The following is a 24,360-nucleotide window of genomic DNA, read 5'->3' as shown; positions in this document are numbered from 1 at the left end:
GTTTGATTGGTTGGAGCAAGGCCCTAGACACTGAGGATAGCTCTGACTGGTGCTAAAAATAGCTCGGTACTCAAGCATTGGCCCTCCACGGGGTTGCCGTGTGGATCCTGATTGGGGAGCATGTGGGAGTCTCTCTATCTCCCCTATAGATATTCCAGACAGAAAATTGGCAAGGAAATGGTGAAATTACATGACACATTAGACCATTTGGATTGAATTGATATTTTTAGAGCATTTCACCTGAAAGCAGCAGAATACACATTATTTTCTAGTGTACATGGGAGACTTTCTAGGATAGACCACATGTTAGGACACAAAACAAGTCTCAATACATTTAAGATTAAAACCATAAAGTATCTTCTCCAACTATCATGGTATGAAACTAGAAAACAATTACAAGAAAATAAACTGAAAAACACAAAAGCACATGGAGATTATATAACATGTTACTAAACAATGAAATCAAGTAATAAGTCAAAAGACATCTTGAAACAAATGAAAATGAGAACACAACAACTCAAAATCTACGGGACACAATAAAAGCAGTCCTAGTAGAGAAATTCATAGCATTACAGGCCTACCTCAAGAATAAGGAAAATCTGAAATAAACAATCTAACTTTACACATAAAGGAATTTGAAAAAGAACAACAAAGCCCAGATGAGTAGAAAGAAGGAAGTATTAAAGATCAGAGCAGAAAGAAACAAAATAGTCTAAAAAAACAACACAAAAGATCAATGAAACCAAGAGCCGGTTCTTTGAAAAGATAAACGAGATTGATAAACTTTTAACCAGATCCATCAAGAAAAAGTGAGAGAGGACCCAGATAAATAAAATCAGAAATGAAAGAGGAAGTAACAACTGACACCACAAAAATATAAAGAATTCTAAGAAAATATTGTGAACAATTAAATGCCAGAAAATCTGAAAAAAATGGATACATTCCTAGAAACATACAATCTTCCAAAATTGAATCATGAAGAAACAGAGAATCTGAACAGACCTATTACAACCCTAAAATTGAAGCAGGATTAAAAAAATTTTTCCAAGAAACAAAAGTCCTGTCCTGGACGGCTTCACAGATGAATTTTAGCAAGCATTCGAAGAACTCCAAATTCTTCTAAAGTTATTCCAAACATATTAAGAGGGAAGACTCCCCAGCTCATTTTATGAGGTCAGCATTATCCTGAGCTCAAAGCCAGACAAAGACATTGCAAAGAAAGAAAATTTATAGGAAATATTTCTGATGAACATAAGATTGAAAAGTCCTCAACAAAATATTAGTGTAAAAAAAAGTAAAATCTTAGCATTTGTAACAGCATGGATGACATAGAGGGTAGTATACTAAGTCAGAGAAAGACAAATACCATGCAATTTCACTTATATGTGGAATCTAACGAACAAAATAAACAAACAAACAAAAACACACTCATTGATACAGAGAACAGACTAAAGGTTGCCAAAGTACAGGTGAGTTGGGGGACTGGGTTAAAACGATAAAGAAATTAAGAAGTACAAATTGGGAGTTACAAAACAGTAACAGGGATGTGACATACAGCATCGGGAAGACAGTCATTAATATCGTGATAACTGTGCCTGGTGCCACGTGGAACTGGAAACAAAGGGGGTGGCTTTATAAAGTACATACTCACCTAACAGCTGTGCTGTACTGTATACTTGAAACTAATACAAAGTACTAGTGAATGTCAACTGTAATTGAAAAATTAAATTAAAAAAAAAGAATCTTAGGGCTTTTGCTCTAGAATAGAGCCATTCGAATTTCTCTAATCTCTTGCTTAAGAGGTGTGACCTTGGCTAGCAATATTCCAACACATGGTTCGATAAGGACCAGTTTTTCTTTACATATGTTTGGATTGGCGGGTCAGCCATGAAGGCCATAAAGAACCACCTTTTTCTGTTTCTGAGATACACAAACACACACACACAGTTTTGCATCTGTTTTTAATTTATATTAAGAATTTTCTCCATATCATTAAAATTATTTGAGATGGTCAGAATGCATGTGAAATAGAGTTTTACTACAGTAATATTAGCCTTTCACTTTGTTGGACATTTATATTGTTTTCATATTAGTTTTTTCCCCTCCAAAGAGGACAGTTTCAAGGGAATCTCAATTTACTTTATGCTCTTTTCCACGCAGGTGACATTCAGTATGCTGGAAATTTACAACGAACAGGTAATAGTGATCCTGCTTCCTGACACACACACTTGCAGCATCATATGACACAGTCAGAACCTCTCATCTGGCCCTGACCCGCCCTGACCTCGCTCTCCAGCCCATTTCCTGTCCCTTCAGCTCCACTCTGTGCATCAGCCACACAGAGCTGCCCTTCCTTTCCAGACATGTCATTTTCCCACATCTATCCTTTCTCTTGCCTGGAACACTCCCCGCCCCTGCTTTCTCTGCCCTTAGAGAGACAGGTGAACTTTAAGACCCAGCTCAAGCATCAGCTCCTCTAACAACCGGGGCGTGGGCTTCAGTCAGCGTGGCACTGTACAGGGGCTGGCAAACTGTCCTCAAAGGAACAGCTGGTTTGTGTTGTGGGCTTTGGGGCCCATGCACGCTATGGCAACCATTCACCTTTGCCCTCATGGCACAAAGGCAGCCACAAGTGCCGCCAGGTATCATGCTATCAGATGGATACAAAATGAATAGACGTGGCAGTGTTCCAACAGCACTGCTATGGACACTGACACCTGAATTGCACACAATTTTCAAGGTGTCATAAAAGTATTTATTTTATTTTATTTTTTGCCATTTAAAAATGCAGGAAAGCATTCTCACCTCCAGGATCCTACAAACACAGGTTGCGGGCTGGGTCTAGCCCACAGGCCACCGTTTCTACTCCTAGAGCAGTTAGGAAGAGTAGGGTGTCAAATGCCAGCTCTCTCACTTACTACTCATGTCACTCAGCCTGACTTTCCAACCTCAGAGCTCGGTCTGATCATTTATAAAGTAGAGAATTTAAAACAAGACACTACACATTGAGATGTACTAAATCTTACTTTAAAAATTTTTCCATTGATTGTGACAGAGAAAGAAAGAAAGAGCACGCAAGGAGCATCATCTCGTTTCACTTAGTAGTTCCATTTAGTTGTGCACTCATTGGTTTCTTCTCATACATGCCCTGACCATGGGATTGAACCCATGACCTCCATGTGCTGGGATGATGCTTTTACCCACTGAGCCAACAGCCAGGACCTAGATCTTACATTTCTAACATAGTGCCTAGCAAATACTAAATACTCAGCAAGTGTTTTTCCACTCTGTCCTTCCCCTTTGCACTTATTACTGTATACTGTAAAATTTGTGTACATATTTGTATCTCCAAATATAGATAATGAGTTCCTTGTGATTGCCTGTCTATGTGAAGCCCTTAGTGCAGTATTTGTTTTGGAATGGGTGCTCCCTAATGTTTGCTGAATGAGTGAATTGACGAAGGGACCTACCTACAATATAATTATAAATTTCTTATGGGCAGAGAGCATCTCCTAATAATTTCTGTGGACCCCAAGCACTATCTAGAGTCTTGCACTTATTCTTAAATATTGTAGAAGAAAGAAATCTGCAGGTGTTTTCATATTAAGGAGAGAAAATAGCTATTTTGTTTCTTATTTGTTTCCATGGGTCATTTCTTACTGCTGAAAGTTGATAGTAAATTCAAATGGGTCCCTTTTAAGTGTCTATTTCTTTCAAGTTGATGGGGTTGGAAGACAGTATGGCTCTTTTATTTTGCACCAATAATTTTAGTAGGACACATTTATTTCCTTTATTACCAAGTTCTTGTGGGGAAGAATGTGGAAAAGGCACCTCACTGTGGTTCCCCTACTGATGCTTACTGATGGTCATTTCTGGAATTCTGTGTCCTTGTCTCTCAGATAAGAACACTGTACATTTTAAGTCCATAGTCTTTTCATGCCTTATAGTCTATGAGCCTCTGGTAGTTTTCTGTTAGGTACATCAACAGTCAGGGAAAATGAAGTTCATTAGATACCTTTCAGGTTTCTGACATCATACTAGACTCTGCGCATGAATAAAACCCAAGATGTGATTCGTGCCCTAGATAGGTTTAGTGGAAGATAGAACACCCCTCCAGACACTAATATGTTGTATGTGCCACATCAATGGTGAAGAGAAGACACAGATGGGGTGGCGTACCTAGAGCTGCTTGGACTGTCTGGTGGCTGCCCACAGAGCAGTCAGACTGGGCCTTGTAAGTTTGGTGAGGCAGGAGGGGGGTTGGGACTGCAAACAGGGGCACTTTAGGCAGCAGGATGCATATTAACAAGTCCAGGAATACCTGAAAGTGCGTGGCATTTACAGGAATGGGCTGCTGGTATAGCCAGGCTTGGATGCGTGGAGGAGGAAAGGGAAGCATCAGATGGAGCTGAAGACAGGTTACCAGAATGCAAGGGGCCCTTGTCTAGAAGGCAATGGAGACTCGATGGAGGATTTCTATAGGGAAAAGCGATAATCAGAGTAGGGGTTTGAAAAACTGGGGCTTAGGTTTCTCTTAGCAGCAGACTGAGGTTGGATTTAAAGGCATGCCAACCAGAGGCAAGTGAGGAGGTTCTCACAGCAGCCTGGGTAAGAGATGAAGTCTGTGATCATTGGTTTTCATCTTTGGGTACAGCTGGGAGGGTCCTGCTGCCAGGAACTGCCCTGTCTCTGGGCCCCTATACTTCCCTTCTGTCCAGATGAACCTTCCTACCTTTCCCCCAATAACCCTTATTCAGTCACATCTTCACCCTACCATGCCACGTCCTGCAATTTATGAGACTCATTGGAAGTTAGAGAAAAGGCACTTTGATTCTAGGACTTAAAGCCATAGACCACCACAGCTGAGGACTACTTAGAGACAATTTAATCCCATCCTCTCCTCTTATGAAAAGAAAACTGGGAATGTAGGAGGCAGAACCGGGTTTTCTGATCCCCAGCCCAGAACTCCCTGCACTTTTAGCACCAACTACCCCTGTGGGGCCTCTGGCTCCCCCAGACCCCTATAGTCCCATAGCATGGCCCTACTTTGCCTTGTGAGAGGGGGCCTTTGTGGGGGTGGAAAACCCAACATGGACTTTCACCCATGACCGTGGTCTAAGTGTGACATTGCACAGACTTCCAATAATAAGATCTAAAGAAGTACTCATATTCTCTTATTAGGTTTGATTGTAGCAAATACTGTTTGGATTGAATAAGTTTCCCTTGGAAGTAGAGGTTCTAAATGGCCGCGGGGTTTAAGCTAGGCAGAACAGATCTTCCGCTTCCATTAGGTATCGTCAGTGTCACTCACTTCCTGTTTTTATTTTCATCTCTCCCTGTTCTTAGTAAAGTAAGATTTCATTACTTTGAAATAGAGAATTTGTGCTAATTCAGAAAAGGACAGGATGATTTATTTTTATATTATTTCCAAAGGAGCTGCTGATCAAATAAATGAGTTATCAAGTTGCTAGGAGATTTACATTAGTAAGAGAATGATGTTTTCAGGCACAGAAAGTTTAGAAGCTTCTCTTTGAAGTCAGGTAATGGTGAATGCCTATGAAAATATTTCATTATGCTACCCAGCCGTTCATCAGCGCCCTGCATGCAGAGTATCACACATTATTCGTAAGCCCAGCTCTGGTTACACGGTTCCATCAACAAGCATTCAATGAGGGACTACTACATGTCTGGAAAAGTGTTAGTAAAGAGACACGGTCTCACCTGAAGGGAGTTCATGGTTGAAGTGTTCAGTACTTGAAAGTAACAAAACTGAGTTTCTAAAAACAACAAGTTTTGCTTCTGACTTCACTAATTACAACAGCTTGCCCTATTTCCTTGTTTGCCACTTCTCCATTTTTTACTTAGATTATGAGGTTGCCTGTTATCTACAGAAATCCTACACTCATTTATTCATCCAAGAAATATTTGTTGAGCACCTCATATCCCAGGCAGAGCTCTACCAGTAGACAAAACCCCCCGGCTCCCCAGAGTTTACATTTTCCCACAGGTAAGAGATCTGCTGTCTAGAACCAAGAAACCCAGAGGGTTAAGGGTAAGGGAAGACACACAGCTGGGCTTTTATGTGGATGGACTGCGGTCCGTGCCTTGTGAGAACTACGCGCAGATTGAAAGGCTGATGGAACAAGGGACAAGGGTCAGGACCATGGCCTCCACCAACATGAACGCCAGCAGCAGCCGGTCCCACATGGTCATCACCCTTCAGTTCAAGCAGGTGAGAGCTGAGTGAATGCCACTGTCCCCGTCTCCCACCCAGGGTGTTTGTGGGAACGCCTCCTAGTAGCATATTGAGCTGGAGAATATTAAGAATCCTTTCAGATTTGACCTATGGATTAAGGTGGCTACTTCGAGTTATGAGGTTGTAATGTCAGAAGCAGGAGAAAGTTAGGCACTTGCTCTTTCCCCGCCTGTCCCCCACATCCGTGCCCACCCTGGCTCACTGTCATGATGACCCATGAACCTATAGGACCACCAGATATGACAGCCCCTTTCTGGTTTGGGAAGTACCAAAGCATAGTCTTTGAAACCAGCTAATCCATGTAACTCTTTACTAACCAGAATCTTTGGTAAATGAGAGCATTCTTTTGTCCTTCCTACTTCTTGGTGTGGCAATGGAGAGAGATCTCTACAGTGTCACCAGTTTGACTCAGAAGTGGTCACAGTCAGCCCTCCATGTCTGCAGGTTCCAATTGTGTAACACATACTCTGGTTTCTCTTCAGATCACATAAATCTTTCGCCTTTTACCAATTGTGTAACACAAATCTTGGGGAAAAAGTTCCGTTGTTGCTGATGGGTACTACGGGGTTAGGACTGCCCTGGTTGCATCTGTATTGAACTTGTACAGGTGTTTTTCTCATCGTTGTTCTTTAAACAATAACAATATTTACACTGCATTAGGTACTATAAGTAATCTAGAGATGATTTAAAGTGTCCAGGAGGATGTAGGTAGGTTATGTGCTATTTTATAAGGGACTTGAGCATCCTCAGGTTTTGGTACCCAAGAAGGGTCCTGGCACCGATCCCCCCCACCCAGATCTCGAGGAGTGACTGTGTTCATTAAGCCTGGCTGTTAACAATTAGCTATGATTTGACTGCGTCTGTCCCCTAAGCCACAGCACTGGGAATGGAATAATAAATGAAAGGTGTGCTTCTCTAAGCAGGAATAGCGGAAATGCGCTGGGCCATGGATGACTTCATGACCAGCTCCGGAACTTTGGGAAGTAACTTCTGCTTCCTGAGTCTGTTTCCTGTTCTGTAAAATGAGGTGAAGAGCTCTCCTCACAGGAAAGTCAGTAGGCTTGATAAAAATACTGCCTGTTAAAGAACTCTGTAACTTTTAAGTATGACTCACTTAATTTGCCAGATTAGGAAACTTTGTAAACTTTATAAATGGTTTGCCCTATTTTTTACCTTAATATTTTAGAAGAGAAGAAATCATCTAAAAAAAATGGGTATAAAGATCTATAGAGATCAATACTGTTGATTGGTGTCAGTAATAACAGCACTTGTTACTGTATGCCGGGCATGGTTAAAACCATTACATCTATTTTATCTTTTGCTCTCCACACATCCCAACACTGTGCTGATCCCTGTTTTACAGCTGAGAAAGCTGAAACTCTGAAAAGTGAAGTTACCTGCTCAGTCATGTAACCAGGAAGGGTGTCTGAAGGGTTTAAAGTCCATGTTCTCTCCATGTCACTACACACTGATCAGTTACTTCTTTTGCAGATTTCACAATATTTTACATTTAAAATGTTTATTAACTGTAGCAATACCAGAGCAATAATTGGTATCCAATAAATCACTATAAATAGCTTTGCAGAATTGGAAAGGGGCAATTGAGACACACTTGGGCTTCGTACTGTACTATTGTAAAATGTCATTGTTAAAAGGATGGCATTGTGATTTGTAAGTTATATTATATCCTTTTTTTTTTTTAGTGTGAAATGCAATTAGAAAAAAGTATTTTAAAATGTAAACTAGACTGACCTCCTGGGTAGCCTGCTACCTCTCTAATAGCATGATGTGTGGTGTCTTCCTACAGTTTTTCCCAGACAGAGGCCTCACCAAACAGTCCTGCATCAATCTGGTGGATCTGGCTGGGAGTGAAAGGCAGAAAACCTCAGGGTCCGAAGGAGACAGACTGCGGGAAGGATCGCATGTCAACTTAAGTTTAACCAATTTAGGGAATGTTATCAGGTCAATAATCAGTGCAGAGATATTTATTAGTGCCATAAAGTGGCTTCAGATACCAAAAATTAGATCAATCGTAGGTTTTGACTCATGCCTGTCTGGTCCTCCGAAATGTTTTATTCTAAACTAGTTAGTTCCTTTTAAATAAAAAGAACACTAATAAAACTACCACTCAACCCAAGAAATAGTTAAATATTTGGTGTTACTTTCCTGTGCTTTCCTCGGAGGTATCCATCATCTTGAATTTTATGTTCATCTCTCTCTTTCTCTCTCTATCTCTTTCTCCCTCCTTCCTTCCCTCCTTCCCTTCTTTCTTTCATCCTTCTTTGTTTTATCATGTGAATATTATTATTTAGTAGCACTCATTTTTGAACTTTATAAAAAGGAGTGTAAAATATATTGTCTTCTGAATCTTGCTTTTTTAAGTTAGGGTATAAATTAAACTAAATAAAATGCACAAACTTTAAATGTTCAGCTTAATGAATTATATGTGTTATCACCCATATCAAGATATAGAATATTTCTTAAATCAACAAATAACAAGTGTTGGTGAGAATGTGGAGAAAAGAGAACATTTGCCTGACCTGTGGTGGTACAGTGGGTAAAGCATGGACCTGGAATGCTGAGGTCACCAGTTCAAAACCCTGGACTTGCCTGGTTAAGGCACATACAGGAGTTGATGCTTCCTGCTCCTCCCCCCTTCTCTCTCTCTCTCTTTCCTCTCTCTAAAATGAATAAATAAAATATATTAAAAAAAAAAGAAAAGTAAACCCTTGTGCACTGTTGGTTGGAATGCAAATTGATGTAGTTACCTTGGAAAACAGTATAAAGATTCCTTAAAAAATTAAAAATGGAACTATTTTTTGACCTAGCAATTCCACTTCTGGGTACAGATCTGAAGGGGGGAAAAATGCACTCCTATGTTAATTGCATTGTTATTTACAATAGCCAAGATATGGAAGCAGCCCACATTCCCATCAACAGATGAATGGATAAAAAAGCAGTGGTACATATATACAATAGAATATTACTCAGTTAAAGAAAAGAATGAAATCTTACCATTTGCTACAGCATGGACTGACTTAGAGGGTGTTATGCTAAATGAAATGGCAGACAGAAAAAGAGAGATACCACATGATTGCAATTATATGTGGGATCTAAAGAACAGTATAAATGAACGAAGAGAATTGAAAGAGACCCATAAATACAGAGAACAGACTGATGGCTGACTGAAGGGAGGAGCGCTGGGGGGCTGGGTGAAAAGGTGAAGGGATAGAGAAGTACAGACTGGCAGTTACAGAATAGTCGTGGAGTGTCAAGTACAGCATAGAGAATATAGTCAACAATATTGTAATAACTATGCATGGTGCCAGGTGGGCCTTTAAAATATCAGGCAGATCACTTTGTCAAGTACCTGACTGTCAATCCACTATGCTGTGCACTTGAAACTAATAATAATAATAATAATAATAAAAGAAATACTGAATATAAACCAGACTTGAAAAATAAAATAAAAAATAGTAATAGATAACAAAACAATAATGGGAAGATAGAATAAAAACTAGATAAAATAAAACTGAACAAGGAGGAGAGAACAGGGATAAAATTTTGACTTCTCTGAACAGATTTCATTTTAGATTTCACTTTCAAACCAGGTAAATATATTAAATACTTATAAAACAATAATAAATTTACACAGGATTTTTATAAATAAAAGCCAGGTGAAATAAAGGGAAAAGAAAGATTTAGAACATTTTCAAGACCTATTAAGCTCCCTTCTAACTGCTCCTAGCTTTCACTCCCACCAAGAGAAACTGATCTTTGTCAGCAAAGATTAGTTTTGCCTAACTGATACCATGATTATGGTTTATATTTTGCCTTTTTTGTTTTAAGAAAATTTGAGTCAGAAAGGTGTCTCCCTATATTACACATTAGTTCCCATCAAACTGGAGTTGGTTTCAGTGTATATAACAGACATTCTTTTCTTTAGTTTTTTTTTTTCTTAGTAAGAGAGAGAGAGAGAAATGGACAGACAAGAAGGGAGAGAGATGAGGAATATCAGCTCATAGTTATGACAACTTAATTGTCCACTGATTGCTTTCTCATATGTGCCTTGGCCCCAGGGGCTCTAGCCAAACCAGTGACTCCTTGCTCAAGCCAGCAACCTTGGGGTCATATCTATGATCCCACGCTCAAACCTGTGACCTCACTCAATCTAGTGAACCTGTTTGCAAGCCGGATGAGCCCGAGCTCAAGCCAGTAACCTCAGGGTTTTGAACCTGGGTCCTCAGTGTCCCAGGCCAATGCTCTATCCTCTGCACCACCACCTGGTCAGGCTCATTAGTTTTCTTATAGATGATCAGTTTTTCCAGTTACATTTGTTGACTTTTCTCTCCTTCCGCCAGTGAGCTGCTATGCTGCCTCTGCCATATACCAAAGTCCAATACACACTTCACTGTTTCTTGTCTCTTTGATCAGTTGGTCAAAGTCTAAATATAATAAATACTTTACCCTCTTCCTCGATAATACACAGATCCTCATCCTACATATGTAATTGTTGATATGTGATTCAATTCTCTTCTTCTTTTTATTTTTTTAAGATTTTATTTATTCATTTGAGAGAGGAGAGAGAGAAGGAGAGAGAGGGAGAGATAGAAAAGAGAGACACAGGGGGTGGAGAAGGAAGCATCAACTCTCATATGTGCCCTGACCAGGTAAGGCCAGGGTTTTAAACCGGCGACCTCAGCATTCCAGGTCAACGCTCTATCCACTGCGCCACCACAGGCCAGGTTCTCCTTCTTTAACCCCAAAGACATTACTACTTTATACAGTGTTTAGTTACATTATTTTGGGAAGAAAATTATTCACTTCTTAAATCTCAGAGCTGCTAAGATCAATTGTATATTCTTTAGCATTTCCTTAGGGATTTTCTGCTGATGGCAAACTCCCAGTTTTGTTTCTTCCCCCAATCTGCTAGGTTACAGTTTTAGATTTCTTTTCTCTGTGATTGTTTCTCACACAGGGCACAGCCTCCCCTCCTCCTCACCATCTTCAGGGCAGCACTGCTTTCTCTGTGGTCCCTGGAGCGGGGTGGGGATGGGGACATGTTCTTCTCAGTCACTCTTATGTCTGGTGCTGTAGTACTATGGGGTCCTGACTTTCTGGGCTGTTCCTAAGGCTGTGTGACAAAGGCAGGAAACAGACTGAACCCCCTTCCCCACACCTCTCCACACCCTATTGCCTGCCACCCTCTTCGCTGGATCCTAACCCTCCCCTGTACACAGATCCACACTAGCCCGTGGGCTCATCAGGGTTTCAACACAGGTGTTAGGGGGTCAGTCCTTCAGGTCTGGGCTTCCTCTCTGCTCTGGCTTCTACGGGTCCATCTAGGAGAGAGGGCCTACTGAGCTGGTTAACTAGCTTCGGTTGTCTTTTCAGAAGGTGTCTCACTGGGTGTTATTTTGAATCATGTCTCTGATCAATGAGGGTGTTATTTTGAGTCATGTCTCTAATCAATGAGGTCAAGGAGGAATGTGAGACCCCTCTTTGACTTAGCCCCCGAGAGGCAGAGTTTTTCTGATGCATGTTTTTAACACGCTGTTTTGGGTTTTCTTTCTCTTTCAGTGCTCTGGCCGACATAGCCGTGGGGAAGAAAGTCTTGCACATTCCCTACCGAGACTCTGTTCTGACCAAACTGCTGCAGCCTGCCCTGGGTGGGAACAGCAGGACTGCTTTGGTAAGTGATTTTCTTACAACCTTTTAGACTGCTTCAGCCATTATTGTTGTTGTTATTATTACAATTATTCTCCATAGACCACTAACATAACACATGGCACTAACATAGCACATTCTCACCTATTATCTCCCGACTCCTGGAGCTCCTTCTACTACAGTCGTTCAGAGAAAATTTTACATTGATGACTTAAATTTTTTAATTCTTTTCTGTAGTTTTCAGGTTCTCTACAAAGAACATAGTATATTGCTTTTATTTTCAGAAAAAAACTAATCAATTAAAAACAACCAATGTCATATTATTCTAAATCAGCGGTCATTTCATGGCAAAGGTGGAAATTAATTGGACTGTTAGACCCACGCAGATGTTCACACTAGAAAGTAGCTGAATCATGTCCTCTCAGCAAAGACCCCAGACTCTTTTTCTTCTTTTCTTTTTCTTTTTTTTTTCTTAAATGAGAAGTGGGGAGGCAGAGAGATAGACTTCTCCATATGCCTGGACCAGGAGATCCACCGGGCAAGCCCACTAGGGGGTGATGCTCTGCCCATCTGGGGCCGTTTTTCTATTGCTCTGCAACTGAGCATGGAGCCATCTTCAGCCCTGAGGGCCAACTTGTTCCAACCGAGCCATGGCTGAGGGAGAGGAAGAGAGAGAGAGAGAGAGAGAGAAGGGAGAGGGGGAGAGATGAAGAAGCAGATGGTTGCTTCTCCTGTGTGCCCTGACCAGGAGTTGAACCCAGGACATCCACACGCCAGAGTGACACTCTACCACTGAGCTAACTGGTCGGGGCAACCCCAGACTCTTTTTTATTTTTATTTTTTATTTATTTATTTTTTTACAGAGACAGAGAGTGAGTCAGAGAGAGGGATAGATAGGGACAGACAGACAGGAACGGAGAGAGATAAGAAACATCAATCATCAGTTGTTCATTGCGTGTTGCAACACCTTAGTTGTTCATTGATTGCTTTCTCATATGTGCCTTGACCGCGGGCCTTCAGCAGACCGAATAACCCCTTGCTGGAGCCAGCGACCTTGGGTTCAAGCTGGTGGGCTTTTTTGTTTTTTGCTCAAACCAGATGAGCCCGCGCTCAAGCTGGCAACCTTGAGGTCTCGAACCTGGGTCCTCTGCATCCCAGTCGGACGCTCTATCCACTGCGCCACCGCCTGGTGAGGCCCAGACTCTTAATATTGAGTGTTGACCAAGTGGGTGCCATGTACAATGTATTAAATTTAGGGTGTAGGAAGGGCCAAACTGGGGAAAACTCTGCCTCCAGCCTCGTCCTGGCCTCCAGGCTGCTGACCTGGTTACAAGAGAAAAGCTCACTGCTGGGACCTGTCATAGGCATCTCTCTTCAAAATGTGGAGGAAAACACATCTCTTCTCGTTATCATCTAATCTTGCCTAACTATTTTAAATATTTCATTCTAAAGCTTTTCTGATTGTGGCTCTCAATGGGACCCCAAGAACCTGGAATAAAAGGTGGCCCATAAGAATCCAACAGGTCTGAGCAGATGTGTGCAAAGTCACCTGAGAGAGAAGGTGACCCCCAGGTCTGCGAGACAGGGCCCTGACGGAGGCATTACAGTGCTTTAACAAACTATGGGTCAGGTAGGATGTCATCAGTCATCTCAGTAGGCAAATAATAAAGAGAAATTGCAAAGCCAACATCCAAGCTCCAGCATCTCTGTGGCTCCCATCCCTGTTTTAGCATATTTATCTTAAAACCTCATTTTTCTTTAGCATTATCAAAGTAGAGATAATAACAGCCTCCCATTGAAAATACAGGTGGTCCTTGACTTACAATTGTTCAATGTGTGATTGTCCGACTTGATGATGGTGCAGAAGTGTTATGCAGGCAGGGAAGTTGTTATCTTTTCCCTGGCCAGTGATGTGCAGGGCGCCTTCACCCAAGAGGCTGGGCAGCGAGCGGCAGCTCTGTCAGCCACACAGCCGCGAGTATACGGGACCAGTGTGTATTGTGCTGCATTTTTCTGCATATTGTGTTTCGTGTTTTCGCATCCCACCATGTTTACAAAATGCCTGCCTGTGTCTCCTGCCTCTGGAGAGAGGAGGAGAAGGAAAAAGGCAATGACTCTTGAGATGAAACTCAAGAAAACTGCCCAACTCTAGCCTCATGTAAGTATTCCGGGCACATTTAAGCCAGGCTGGGCTAAGCTGTGATGTTCCGTAGGTTGGGTGTGTTAAATGCATTTTCAACCCACAATGGGTTTATCAGGATGTAACCCATCCCAAGTTGAGGAGCCTCTGTATTGCTATGATGATTAAATGCAGTATATAAAAGAACAAGCTTGGCCCTGGCTGGTTGGCTTGGTAGAGCATCCGCCTAGACTGTGGATGTCCTGGGTTCAATTCCCAGTCAGGGCACACAGGAGAAGTGCCCATCTGTTTCTTCACCACCACCCCCACTCTCTTCCCCTGGCTCTATTAGTTGGAGTGAGTTGGCCCTGGCTGCTGAAGATGGCTCAGTGGCCTCCACCTCAGGCACTAAAAAAAAAGAGAAAAAAAAAGGCTTGGTTGCTGAGCAATGGAGCAACAGCCCCAGATGGGCAGAGCATTGCCTCCTAGTGGGCTTGCCAAGTGGCTCCTGGTCAGGCGCATGCGGGAGTCTGTCTCTCTGCCTCCCCTTTTCTCACTAAAATAAAAAAAATTTAAAAAACAACAAGCTTTAAAGGCTGCAAAGCTAAACAAAAGAATAGTCACCAGCCTCTTGTGCTCCGGATCATGGCCTCCAGGTAATGGATTACACTACATGGGTCACTCCATGGGTCACCACAAAAGCAGTCACATTCCCTCCTGTTCACCCTCAGTGACCCTGCCTACCTCCAATCATCACAAAGTTTGTTTTCTCATTTGGATTTTAGAACAATGAACACAAACTCAATAGCCAGACTTACAGACCTACAAGTCATGAGCACCTTTTATTTTTTATGAGCAACTTTTATTGGTCTCTGTAATGCTAATAGTCAACTGTCATGTAAACCCTGAGTAAATCTTCCAGGGACTCCATGCTGAGGACCGTGGAATGAGAGGTCTGCAACCCAGGTGTTCAAGTTAATCAGGGCTGGTTCAAGTCCCAGCTCTGCCCGTTACTATCTGGGTGACCTTGGGCACATTGCTTTTCTCCAAGCCTCAGTCTTCAGAGTTGTCAAGTTTGAACAATACTGTAAATAACACAATGTTCTAGGAATGTTACTACATAAAATTAACAATAACAGCCTGACCTGTGGTGACACAGTGGATAAAGCGTCGACCTGGAAATGCTGAGGTCGCCGGTTCGAAACCCTGGGCTTGCCTGATCAAGGCACATATGGGAGTTGATGCTTCCTGCTCCTCCCCCCTTCTCTCTCTCTCTCGGTCTTTCTCTCCTCTCTCTCTCTGTCTCTCCCTCCCTCTCTCCTTTCTAAAACATAAAAACAAAAACAAAAACAAAAAAAAACAAAACAAAAAAAAAACAATAACATTAAGCCCCTAAATAAAAAACAAACCCTGGACAAGAATGTGATGGTAATGGGGGTGGGGGTGGGGGGTGGGGGAGGCGAGGAAGGAGAGAGGGGGTCGGGGAGGGGAGGGGCACAAAGAAAACCAGATATTGACTCCATCAAAAAGAATAACATAAGAATAATAGGTATATCAGAGGGAGAAGAGAGAGAAAATGGAATGGAGAACATACTCAAACAAATAATAGATGAGAACTTCCCAAGCCTGTGGAAAGAACTAAAGCCTCAAGTTCAAGAAGCAAACAGAACTCCAAGTTTTCTTAACCCCAACAAACCTACTCCAAGGCATATCATAATGAAATTGACACAAACCAACAACAAAGAAAAAATTCTCAAGGCAGCCAGGGAAAAGAAGAATACAACATATAAAGGAAGGCCCAATAGATTATCATCAGATTTCTCAGCAGAAACTCTACAAGCTAGAAGAGAGTGGACCCCAATATTTAAAGTCCTGAAAGAGAGAAACTTTCAGCCACGAATACCATACCCATCAAAGCTATCCTTCAAATACGAAGGAGAAATAAAAACATTCACAGATACAGAAAAGATGAGGGAATTTATCATCAGAAAACCCCCACTCCAGGAATTACTAAAGGGGGTTCTCCAATCAGATACAAAGAACAAAAAAAAAAACAGAGGCACAAGTAAAAGCTCCAAGAAGAACACAATAAAACCAAATTTAAACTGTGACAACAACAAAAAGAAAGAGGGGGAGAAGATGAAGATTAACAGTAGCAAAGGACGATGGAGTGCAAAAGTACTCACAAAATAGTTCGCTACAATGAACAGGGTAGGGACCCTTTTCATTACTCAAAGGTAACCACCATTGAAAAAACCACCACAGAAGCACATGAGATAAAAAAGATAGCAACAGAGGAAAGATGTATGGAATACAACCAAATAAAAACAAAAGATAGAAAAACGAAAGAGAAGGATCAAACAAGACACAAAACTAACAGAAAGCAAGATATAAAATGGCAATAGGGAACTCACAAGTATCAATAATTACACTAAATGTAAATGGATTAAACTCACCAATAAAAAGGCACAGAGTAGCAGAATGGATTAAAAAAGAAAATCCAACTGTATGCTGCCTACAGGAAACTCATCTAAGTAACAAGGATAAAAACAAATTCAAAGTGAAAGGCTGGAAAACAATACTCCAAGCAAATAACATCCAAAAAAAAGCAGGTGTAGCAATACTCATATCGGATAATGCTGACTACAAGACAGGAAAAGTACTCAGAGACAAAAATGGCCATTTCATAATGGCTAAGGGGACACTGAATCAAGAAGACATAACAATTCTTAATATATATGCACCAAACCAAGGAGCACCAAAATATATAAGACAGCTACTTATTGATCTTAAAACAAAAACTGACAAAAATACAATCATACTTGGAGACCTCAATACACCGCTGACGGCTCTAGATCGGTCATCCAAACAGAGAATCAACAAAGACATAGTGGCCTTAAACAAAACACTAGAGCACCTGGATATGATAGACATCTACAGGACATTTCATCCCAAAGTGACTGAGTATACATTTTTCTCCAGTGTACATGGATCATTCTCAAGAATTGACCATATGTTGGGCCACAAAAACAACATCAGCAAATTCAGAAAAATTGAAGTTGTACCAAGCATATTTTCTGATCATAAAGCCTTGAAACTAGAATTCAACTGCAAAAAAGAGGGAAAAAATCCCACAAAAATGTGGAAACTAAACAACATACTTTTAAAAAATGAATGGGTCAAAGAAGAAATAAGTGCAGAGATCAAAAGATATATACAGACTAATGAAAATGACAATACGACATATCAGAATCTATGGGATGCAGCAAAAGCAGTGATAAGAGGGAAGTTCATATCGCTTCAGGCATATATGAACAAACAAGAGAGAGCCCAAGTGAACCACTTAACTTCCCACCTTAAGGAACTAGAAAAAGAAGAACAAAGACAACCCAAAACCAGCCGAAGAAAGGAGATAATAAAAATCAGAGCAGAAATAAATGAATTAGAGAACAGAAAAACTATAGAAAAAATTAATAGAACAAGGAGCTGGTTCTTTGAAAAGATCAACAAAATTGACAAACCCTTGGCAAGACTTACCAAGGAAAAAAGAGAAAGAACTCATATAAACAAAATCCAAAATGAAAGAGGAGAAATCACCACAGACACCGTAGATATACAAAGAATTATTGTAGAATACTATGAAAAACTTTATGCCACTAAATTCAACAACCTAGAAGAAATGGATAAATTCCTAGAACAATACAACCTTCCTAGACTGAGTCAAGAAGAAGCAGAAAGCCTAAACAGACCTATCAGTAGAGAAGAAATAGAAAAAACCATTAAAAACCTCCCCAAAAATAAAAGTCCAGGCCCTGACGGCTATACCAGCGAATTTTATCAAACATTCAAAGAAGACTTGGTTCCTATTCTACTCAAAGTCTTCCAAAAAATTGAAGAAGCAATACTTCCAAACACATTTTATGAGGCCAACATAACCCTCATACCAAAATCAGGCAAGGATGGCACAAAGAAAGAAAACTACAGACCAATATCTCTAATGAATACAGATGCTAAAATACTAAACAAAATACTAGCAAATTGAATACAACAACATATTAAAAAAATAATACATCATGATCAAGTGGGATTCATCCCAGAATCTCAAGGATGGTTCAACATATGTAAAACGGTTAACGTAATACACCATATCAACAAAACAAAGAACAAAAACCACATGATCTTATCAATAGACGCAGAAAAAGCTTTTGATAAAATACAACACAATTTTATGTTTAAGACTCTCAACAAAATGGGTATAGAAGGAAAATATCTCAACATGATAAAGGCCATATATGATAAACCATCAGCTAACATCATATTAAATGGCACTAAACTGAAGGCTTTACCCCTTAAATCCGGAACAAGACAGGGTTGTCCACTCTCTCCACTCTTATTTAATGTGGTACTAGAGGTTCTAGCCAGAGCAATCAGACAAGACAAAGAAATAAAAGGCATCCATATCGGAAAAGAAGAAGTAAAGGTATCACTTTTTGCAGATGATATGATCCTATACATCGAAAACCCCAAAGAATCCACAAAAAGACTACTAGAAACAATAAGTCAATACAGTAAGGTCGCAGGATACAAAATTAACATACAGAAGTCAATAGCCTTTCTATATGCCAACAATGAAACAACTGAGAAGGAACTCAAAAGAATAATCCCCTTCACGATTGCAACAAAAAAAATAAAATAATTAGGAATAAACATAACAAAGAATGTAAAGGACTTATATAATGAAAACTATAAACCATTGTTAAGGGAAATCGAAAAAGATATAATGAGATGGAAAAATATACCTTGTTCTTGGCTAGGAAGAATAAATATAATCAAGATGGCTATATTACCCAAAGCAATATACAAATTTAATGCAATTCTCATCAAACTTCCAATGACATTTTTTAAAGAAATAGAGCAAAAAATCATCAGATTTATATGGAACTATAAAAAACCCCGAATAGCCAAAGCAATCCTAAAGAAAAAGAATGAAGCTGGGGGCATAACAATACCTGACTTCAAACTCTATTATAGGGCCACGACAATCAAAACAGCATGGTATTGGCAGAAAAATAGACACTCAGACCAATGGAACAGAATAGAAAGTCCAGAAATAAAACCACATATATATAGTCAAATAATTTTTGATAAAGGGGCCAACAACACACAATGGAGAAAAGAAAGCCTCTTCAATAAATGGTGCTGGGAAAACTGGAAAGCCACATGCAAAAGAATGAAACTGGACTACAGTCTCTCCCCCTGTACAAAAATTAACTCAAAATGGATCAAAGATCTAAACATAAGACCTGAAACAATTAAGTACATAGAAGAAGACATAGGTACTCAACTCATGGACCTGGGTTTTAAAGAACATTTTATGAATTTGACTCCAATGGCAAGAGAAGTGAAGGCAAAAATTAATGAATGGGACTACATCAGACTAAGAAGTTTTTGCTCAGCAAGAGAAACTGATAACAAAATAAACAGAAAGCCAACTAAATGGGAAATGATATTTTCAAACAACAGCTCAGATAAGGGCCTAATATCCAAAATATACAAAGAACTCATAAAACTCAACAACAAACAAACAAACAATCCAATAAAAAAATGGGAAGAGGATATGAATAGACACTTCTCCCAGGAAGAAATACAAATGGCCAACAGATATATGAAAAGATGCTCATCTTCTTTAGCTATTAGAGAAATGCAAATCAAAACGGCAATGAGATACCACCTCACACCTGTTCGATTAGCTGTTATTAGCAAGTCAGGTAATAGCAAATGTTGGAGAGGCTGTGGAGAAAAAGGAACCCTCATACACTGTTGGTGGGAATGTAAAGTAGTACAACCATTATGGAAGAAAGTATGGTGGTTCCTCAAAAAACTGAAAATAGAACTACCTTATGACCCAGCAATCCCTCTACTGGGTATATATCCCCAAAACTCAGAAACATTGATACGTAAAGACACATGCAGCCCCATGTTTATTGCAGCATTGTTCACAGTGGCCAGGACATGGAAACAACCAAAAAGCCCATCAATAGATGACTGGATAAAGAAGATGTGGCACATATACACTATGGAATACTACTCAGCCATAAGAAATGATGACATCGGAACATTTACAGCAAAATGGTGGGATCTTGATAACATGATACGAAGCGAAATAAGTAAATCAGAAAAAACCAGGAACTGTATTATTCCATACGTAGGTGGGACATAATAGTGAAACTAAGAGACACTGATAAGAGTGTGGTGGTTACGGGGGGGAGGGGGGAATGGGAGAGGGATAGGGGGTGGGGAGGGGCACAAAGAAAACAAGATAGAAGGTGACAGAGGACAATCTGACTTTGGGTGGTGGGTATGCAACATAATTGAACGACAAGATAACCTGGACTTGTTATCTTTGAATATATGTATCCTGATTTATTGATGTCACCCCATTAAAAAAATAAAATTATTAAAAAAAAAAAAAAAAGAAAGAAAACCAGATAGAAGGTGGCAGAAGACAATTTGACTTTGGGTGAGGGGTATACAGCATAATCAAATGTCAAAATAATCTGGAGATGTTTTCTCTGAACATATGTACCCTGATTTATCAATGTCACTGCATTAAATTTAATAATAATTTTTAAAAAACCCTGAAAGGAATGCTTTCTTACAGATAGCAGCCATAAGTCCAGCCGACATCTGCTATGAGGAAACTTTATCGACATTAAGATACGTTGAGAGGTACATTTATGAATATTTATTACCTACATAGTTCTAATTTCTAAAGCTAGCAAGCTCTTCTAGTATCCTGGATGAGTTGGCATATGTTGGGAAGGGGTACAGGGGAAGGTATAACGAAATGATTTGTGAGAGGAGTGAGGAAATAAAACAAGAAGAAATAGAATTGGGGACTCAGGCCCCACCCTGTGCCTGCCTGTCACCCAGTTCTGGGACTGGGAGGAAGCCTGGGCTCCCATTTTGACCCTTAGAGGTTAGAGCATGCTCAGTGTCAAGGGGTCTGGGGCCTGATTGTGTGTTTCTCTTTGCACTTGAAAGGGCTAAAAAGGTCCGGAACAAAGCTGTGGTCAACACCTCGGCACTGGTGAGAGAGTCGCGGGCAGCGAACAGCAAACTGCTGCTCCGATGCGGACACTCCAGAATGGCAGGTAAACTGAATCAATGCCGAGTCCAAACCAGCCGCCAGAGGGCGCTCTAGGAGCCTTGTCCAGGACATTTTGGCTCTGACTTTGGAAAAACAAAATACAAACAACAACAACAAAAAGCACTTCAAGCCTGACCAGGTGGTGGCGCAGTGGATAGAGCGTCGGACTGGGATGCGGAAGGACCCAGGTTCGAGACCCCGAGGTCGCCAGCTTGAGCGCGGGCTCATCTGGCTTGAGCGCGGGCTCATCTGGCTTGAGCAAAGAGCTCACCAGCTTGGACCCAAGGTCGCTGGCTCCAACAGGGGGTTACTCGGTCTGCTGAAGGCCCACGGTCAAGGCACATGTGAGAAAGCAATCAATGAACAACTAAGAAGTCGCATCGCGCAACCAGAAACTGATGATTGATGCTTCTCATCTCTCTCCGTTCCTGTCTGTCTGCCCCTGTCTATCTCTGTCTCTGTAAAAAAAAAAAAAAAAAAAAAAAAAAAAAAAGGCACTTCAAGATAAATGTAGACTCACATGAAGTTGTAAGAAATTGTGTTCCTTCCCTTTAAAATGGTCGTTTTAGTCTATTTTATGGCCATTTTTGAGTCCATAACTTCTACTTGGACGACTTTATCCTCACCAGAGTTGGACCGAGGCCATTTGACTTTTTATTCCACTGATGGCCTCGTGTGATGTTTTAAGAAATGTTTGAAGCTCAGGAAGTGTGAACAGCAGCACCCTTTCCTAAGACAGCTCGACCAGTGGCCGTGCATTACTGTCACCTGGGGAAGGGGCAAGTCATTCTTAAAGTGCCCAGGTGACGCGGCTGTGCAAAATCAGCGAGAACCACACGCGAGTTAAGGCTTGGCTTTCAGTGTGGCAGCACGGGGGTGTATATAATCTTACGCTCATTAATAATTTAGAATGAGATGGATAAAAATGGCAAAATATAGAACTAAGTAAAATTGCCAAAAGCATTCAGCATTCACTCAGTGTTACGGTGAAGTCCAAACCTTCCTATGCCAGTGCTCTGGCCTGAGGTCGCTACCCTGCTCTCAGTACCTGGTCCACTCCCCCAGCAGGCTGTTTTGCCCCAGAGGGACGCTCTGATGGGGGCACTTCTACTGACCAGACACAGCCCTGCGCACTCGGGCACACCCTTGCCCCCCACACAGCAGGCGCCTCCATGCGCAGCCCAGAGGGCAGATCGCCCCATCAGGTAAAGCTCCGAGCCCTACATCCTAACTCACTCCCACTTCAGCTCCAAAAATGCGCTTACTAAGTTCCAGTCCGTGCCTATCCTCGTCCAGGCATGGCTGTGCTTGGTCCCAGAACTCTGTACCACCGAAAACTGGGCACGCTTGACCTAAATGGCATCTAACTCATTGTCCATAAACATAGACACAGAACTGTGAAAAACGTGGAATAAATCATTCTTCCTAAATCCCCTGGCCCAAGAGGAATTCCCTCGAACCACAGTATCAAACGGAACTCTTTTCACATGCCTACACAAATAAAAAACAGAACATGCCTCCTCCTACGAGCACCTCCTTGCTCTAGTTTCCTCAGAATTAAAAGGTGATAGAACTCTGCAGAACTTACCGAGTGATTTCTTCACAGGTCTGTACAGTTCGGTCCCTGCCTCCTGCCGAGACCCCTGGGTCTTGACTGAGGATGGGACTCACTGTAGCCTCACCTTCCCCAACCTGTGGCATGAACATCTCCCCCTTCCAGAGCAACCAGCCGATTTGCTGGCGGAACTCGGGCTTGGGCCTCACACTCATCAGCTGACCTGGGCGCACCTGCTGGAGCAGGCTCGCGAGGAGTGGCAGCAGCACCACGTGGCCGTCGCCCAGGTGAGCTTCACCCCGTACACCTGGAAGTGCAGCCCACCCTGTAGCCAGACACGCACCGCTGTCTGCGCAGCTGCTGCTCAGGTGGGCGGCTGGGTGAGGGCTTCTTCAGTGAACGGGACATGTGACGTACACTAATGTTCTCGGCAAATTTAGGGAGAGACGGGACCGCAGCAATGGGAAGCGAGCCCAGAGGCCTGGCTGCGTATTGCCGAGCCAGGGGAAACTGGGCCCCGGTGGGGCGCGCGGAACCATGCTGTCTACCCTGACGTTCACAGCTCGCACGCACGTGGGCTGCGACGGGAATTTCGTGCATGGGTCAGGGAGAAGCCCTCTCTGCCTCCTGTCAACAAACACTACCACGACGTTACACCCCAAGAGCCACAGGCTGTGAACAAATGCCAAAGTCACGGGCCTGACCTGGCACACTACGGGAGTGGTGGGAGGGGACCAGTCTGACTTCTGAAGGCTCCGGAAGCCCAGGGTGGATGTGAGCCTCTGGTGGGGCAGTGAAGGAAGGAGGCGGTGTATGGCATCAGGGGCCAGGTTAAGTTAGGGTGCAAGGATTCTAGGGGGATGGGCACAACATGGGGTGCACACAGCAGCTGGATGTGTTGTTAGAGTAACAGCAGTTTATGTAAGGGGTAGCTGGGTTTTTGACTCTCACCTGCAAGGGTCAATAGGCATCAGAGTGCAACACAGGATTTGGTATTCTGTGTGGACTGCAAAGTGGGGAGAACTTTTACCCTTTTTACTCTTTTTTTTAATTTTTAAATTTTATTTAGAGAATTAACTTTAACATGGTGACATTGATCAATAAGAGTACATAGATTTCAGGTAAACATTTTTATAGCATTTGAACTGTTGATTATGTTGTATACCCATCACCCAAAGTCAAATCATTTTTCATCACCTTGCATTTTTCCTCTTTACACCTTCCCTCACCCCTCACCTCCCTCCCCCACTTCCGCCTCTCCCTGGTAACCACTTCACTTTTATCTATGTGCATGAGTCGACTCAGTCTTATATCCCCTATGTGTGAAATCATACAGTTCTTAGCTTTTTCTGGTTTACTTATTTTACTCAGAATAATATTCTCAAGGCTCAACCATGTTGTCATAAATGTCTCTATATCATCATTTTTTTTTTCTGTATTTTTCTGAAGCCGGAAACGGGGAGAGACAGTCAGACAGACTCCCGCATGCGCCCGACCGGGATCCACCCGGCACGCCCACCATGGGGCGACGCTCTGCCCACCAGGGGGCGATACTCTGCCCCTCTGGGGCATCGCTCTGTTGCGACTAGAGCCACTCTAGCGCCTGGGGCAGA

General features: G+C 41.8%; 1 protein-coding gene across 1 annotated transcript in view; it reads left to right on the top strand.

Annotated features, from left to right (window-relative positions):
- The window catches only part of LOC136319470 (kinesin-like protein KIF28P), a 104,954-nt gene that overhangs the window by 54,865 nt on the left and 25,729 nt on the right, over positions 1–24,360 (top strand). Inside the window, exons 4-10 of the mRNA XM_066252724.1 lie at positions 2,161–2,196; positions 6,008–6,232; positions 8,064–8,218; positions 11,837–11,948; positions 20,704–20,771; positions 21,087–21,196; positions 22,913–23,034. Of these exons, the coding sequence (XP_066108821.1) occupies positions 2,161–2,196; positions 6,008–6,232; positions 8,064–8,218; positions 11,837–11,948; positions 20,704–20,771; positions 21,087–21,196; positions 22,913–23,034 (828 nt within the window). The remainder of the gene's footprint in view (positions 1–2,160; positions 2,197–6,007; positions 6,233–8,063; positions 8,219–11,836; positions 11,949–20,703; positions 20,772–21,086; positions 21,197–22,912; positions 23,035–24,360) is intronic.

Source organism: Saccopteryx bilineata, chromosome 1 (genome assembly GCF_036850765.1).
Source record: "Saccopteryx bilineata isolate mSacBil1 chromosome 1, mSacBil1_pri_phased_curated, whole genome shotgun sequence".
NCBI lineage: Eukaryota > Metazoa > Chordata > Mammalia > Chiroptera > Emballonuridae > Saccopteryx > Saccopteryx bilineata.
Note: the sequence above shows the minus strand (reverse complement) of the source record. Positions and strands in the feature narration are given on the sequence as shown.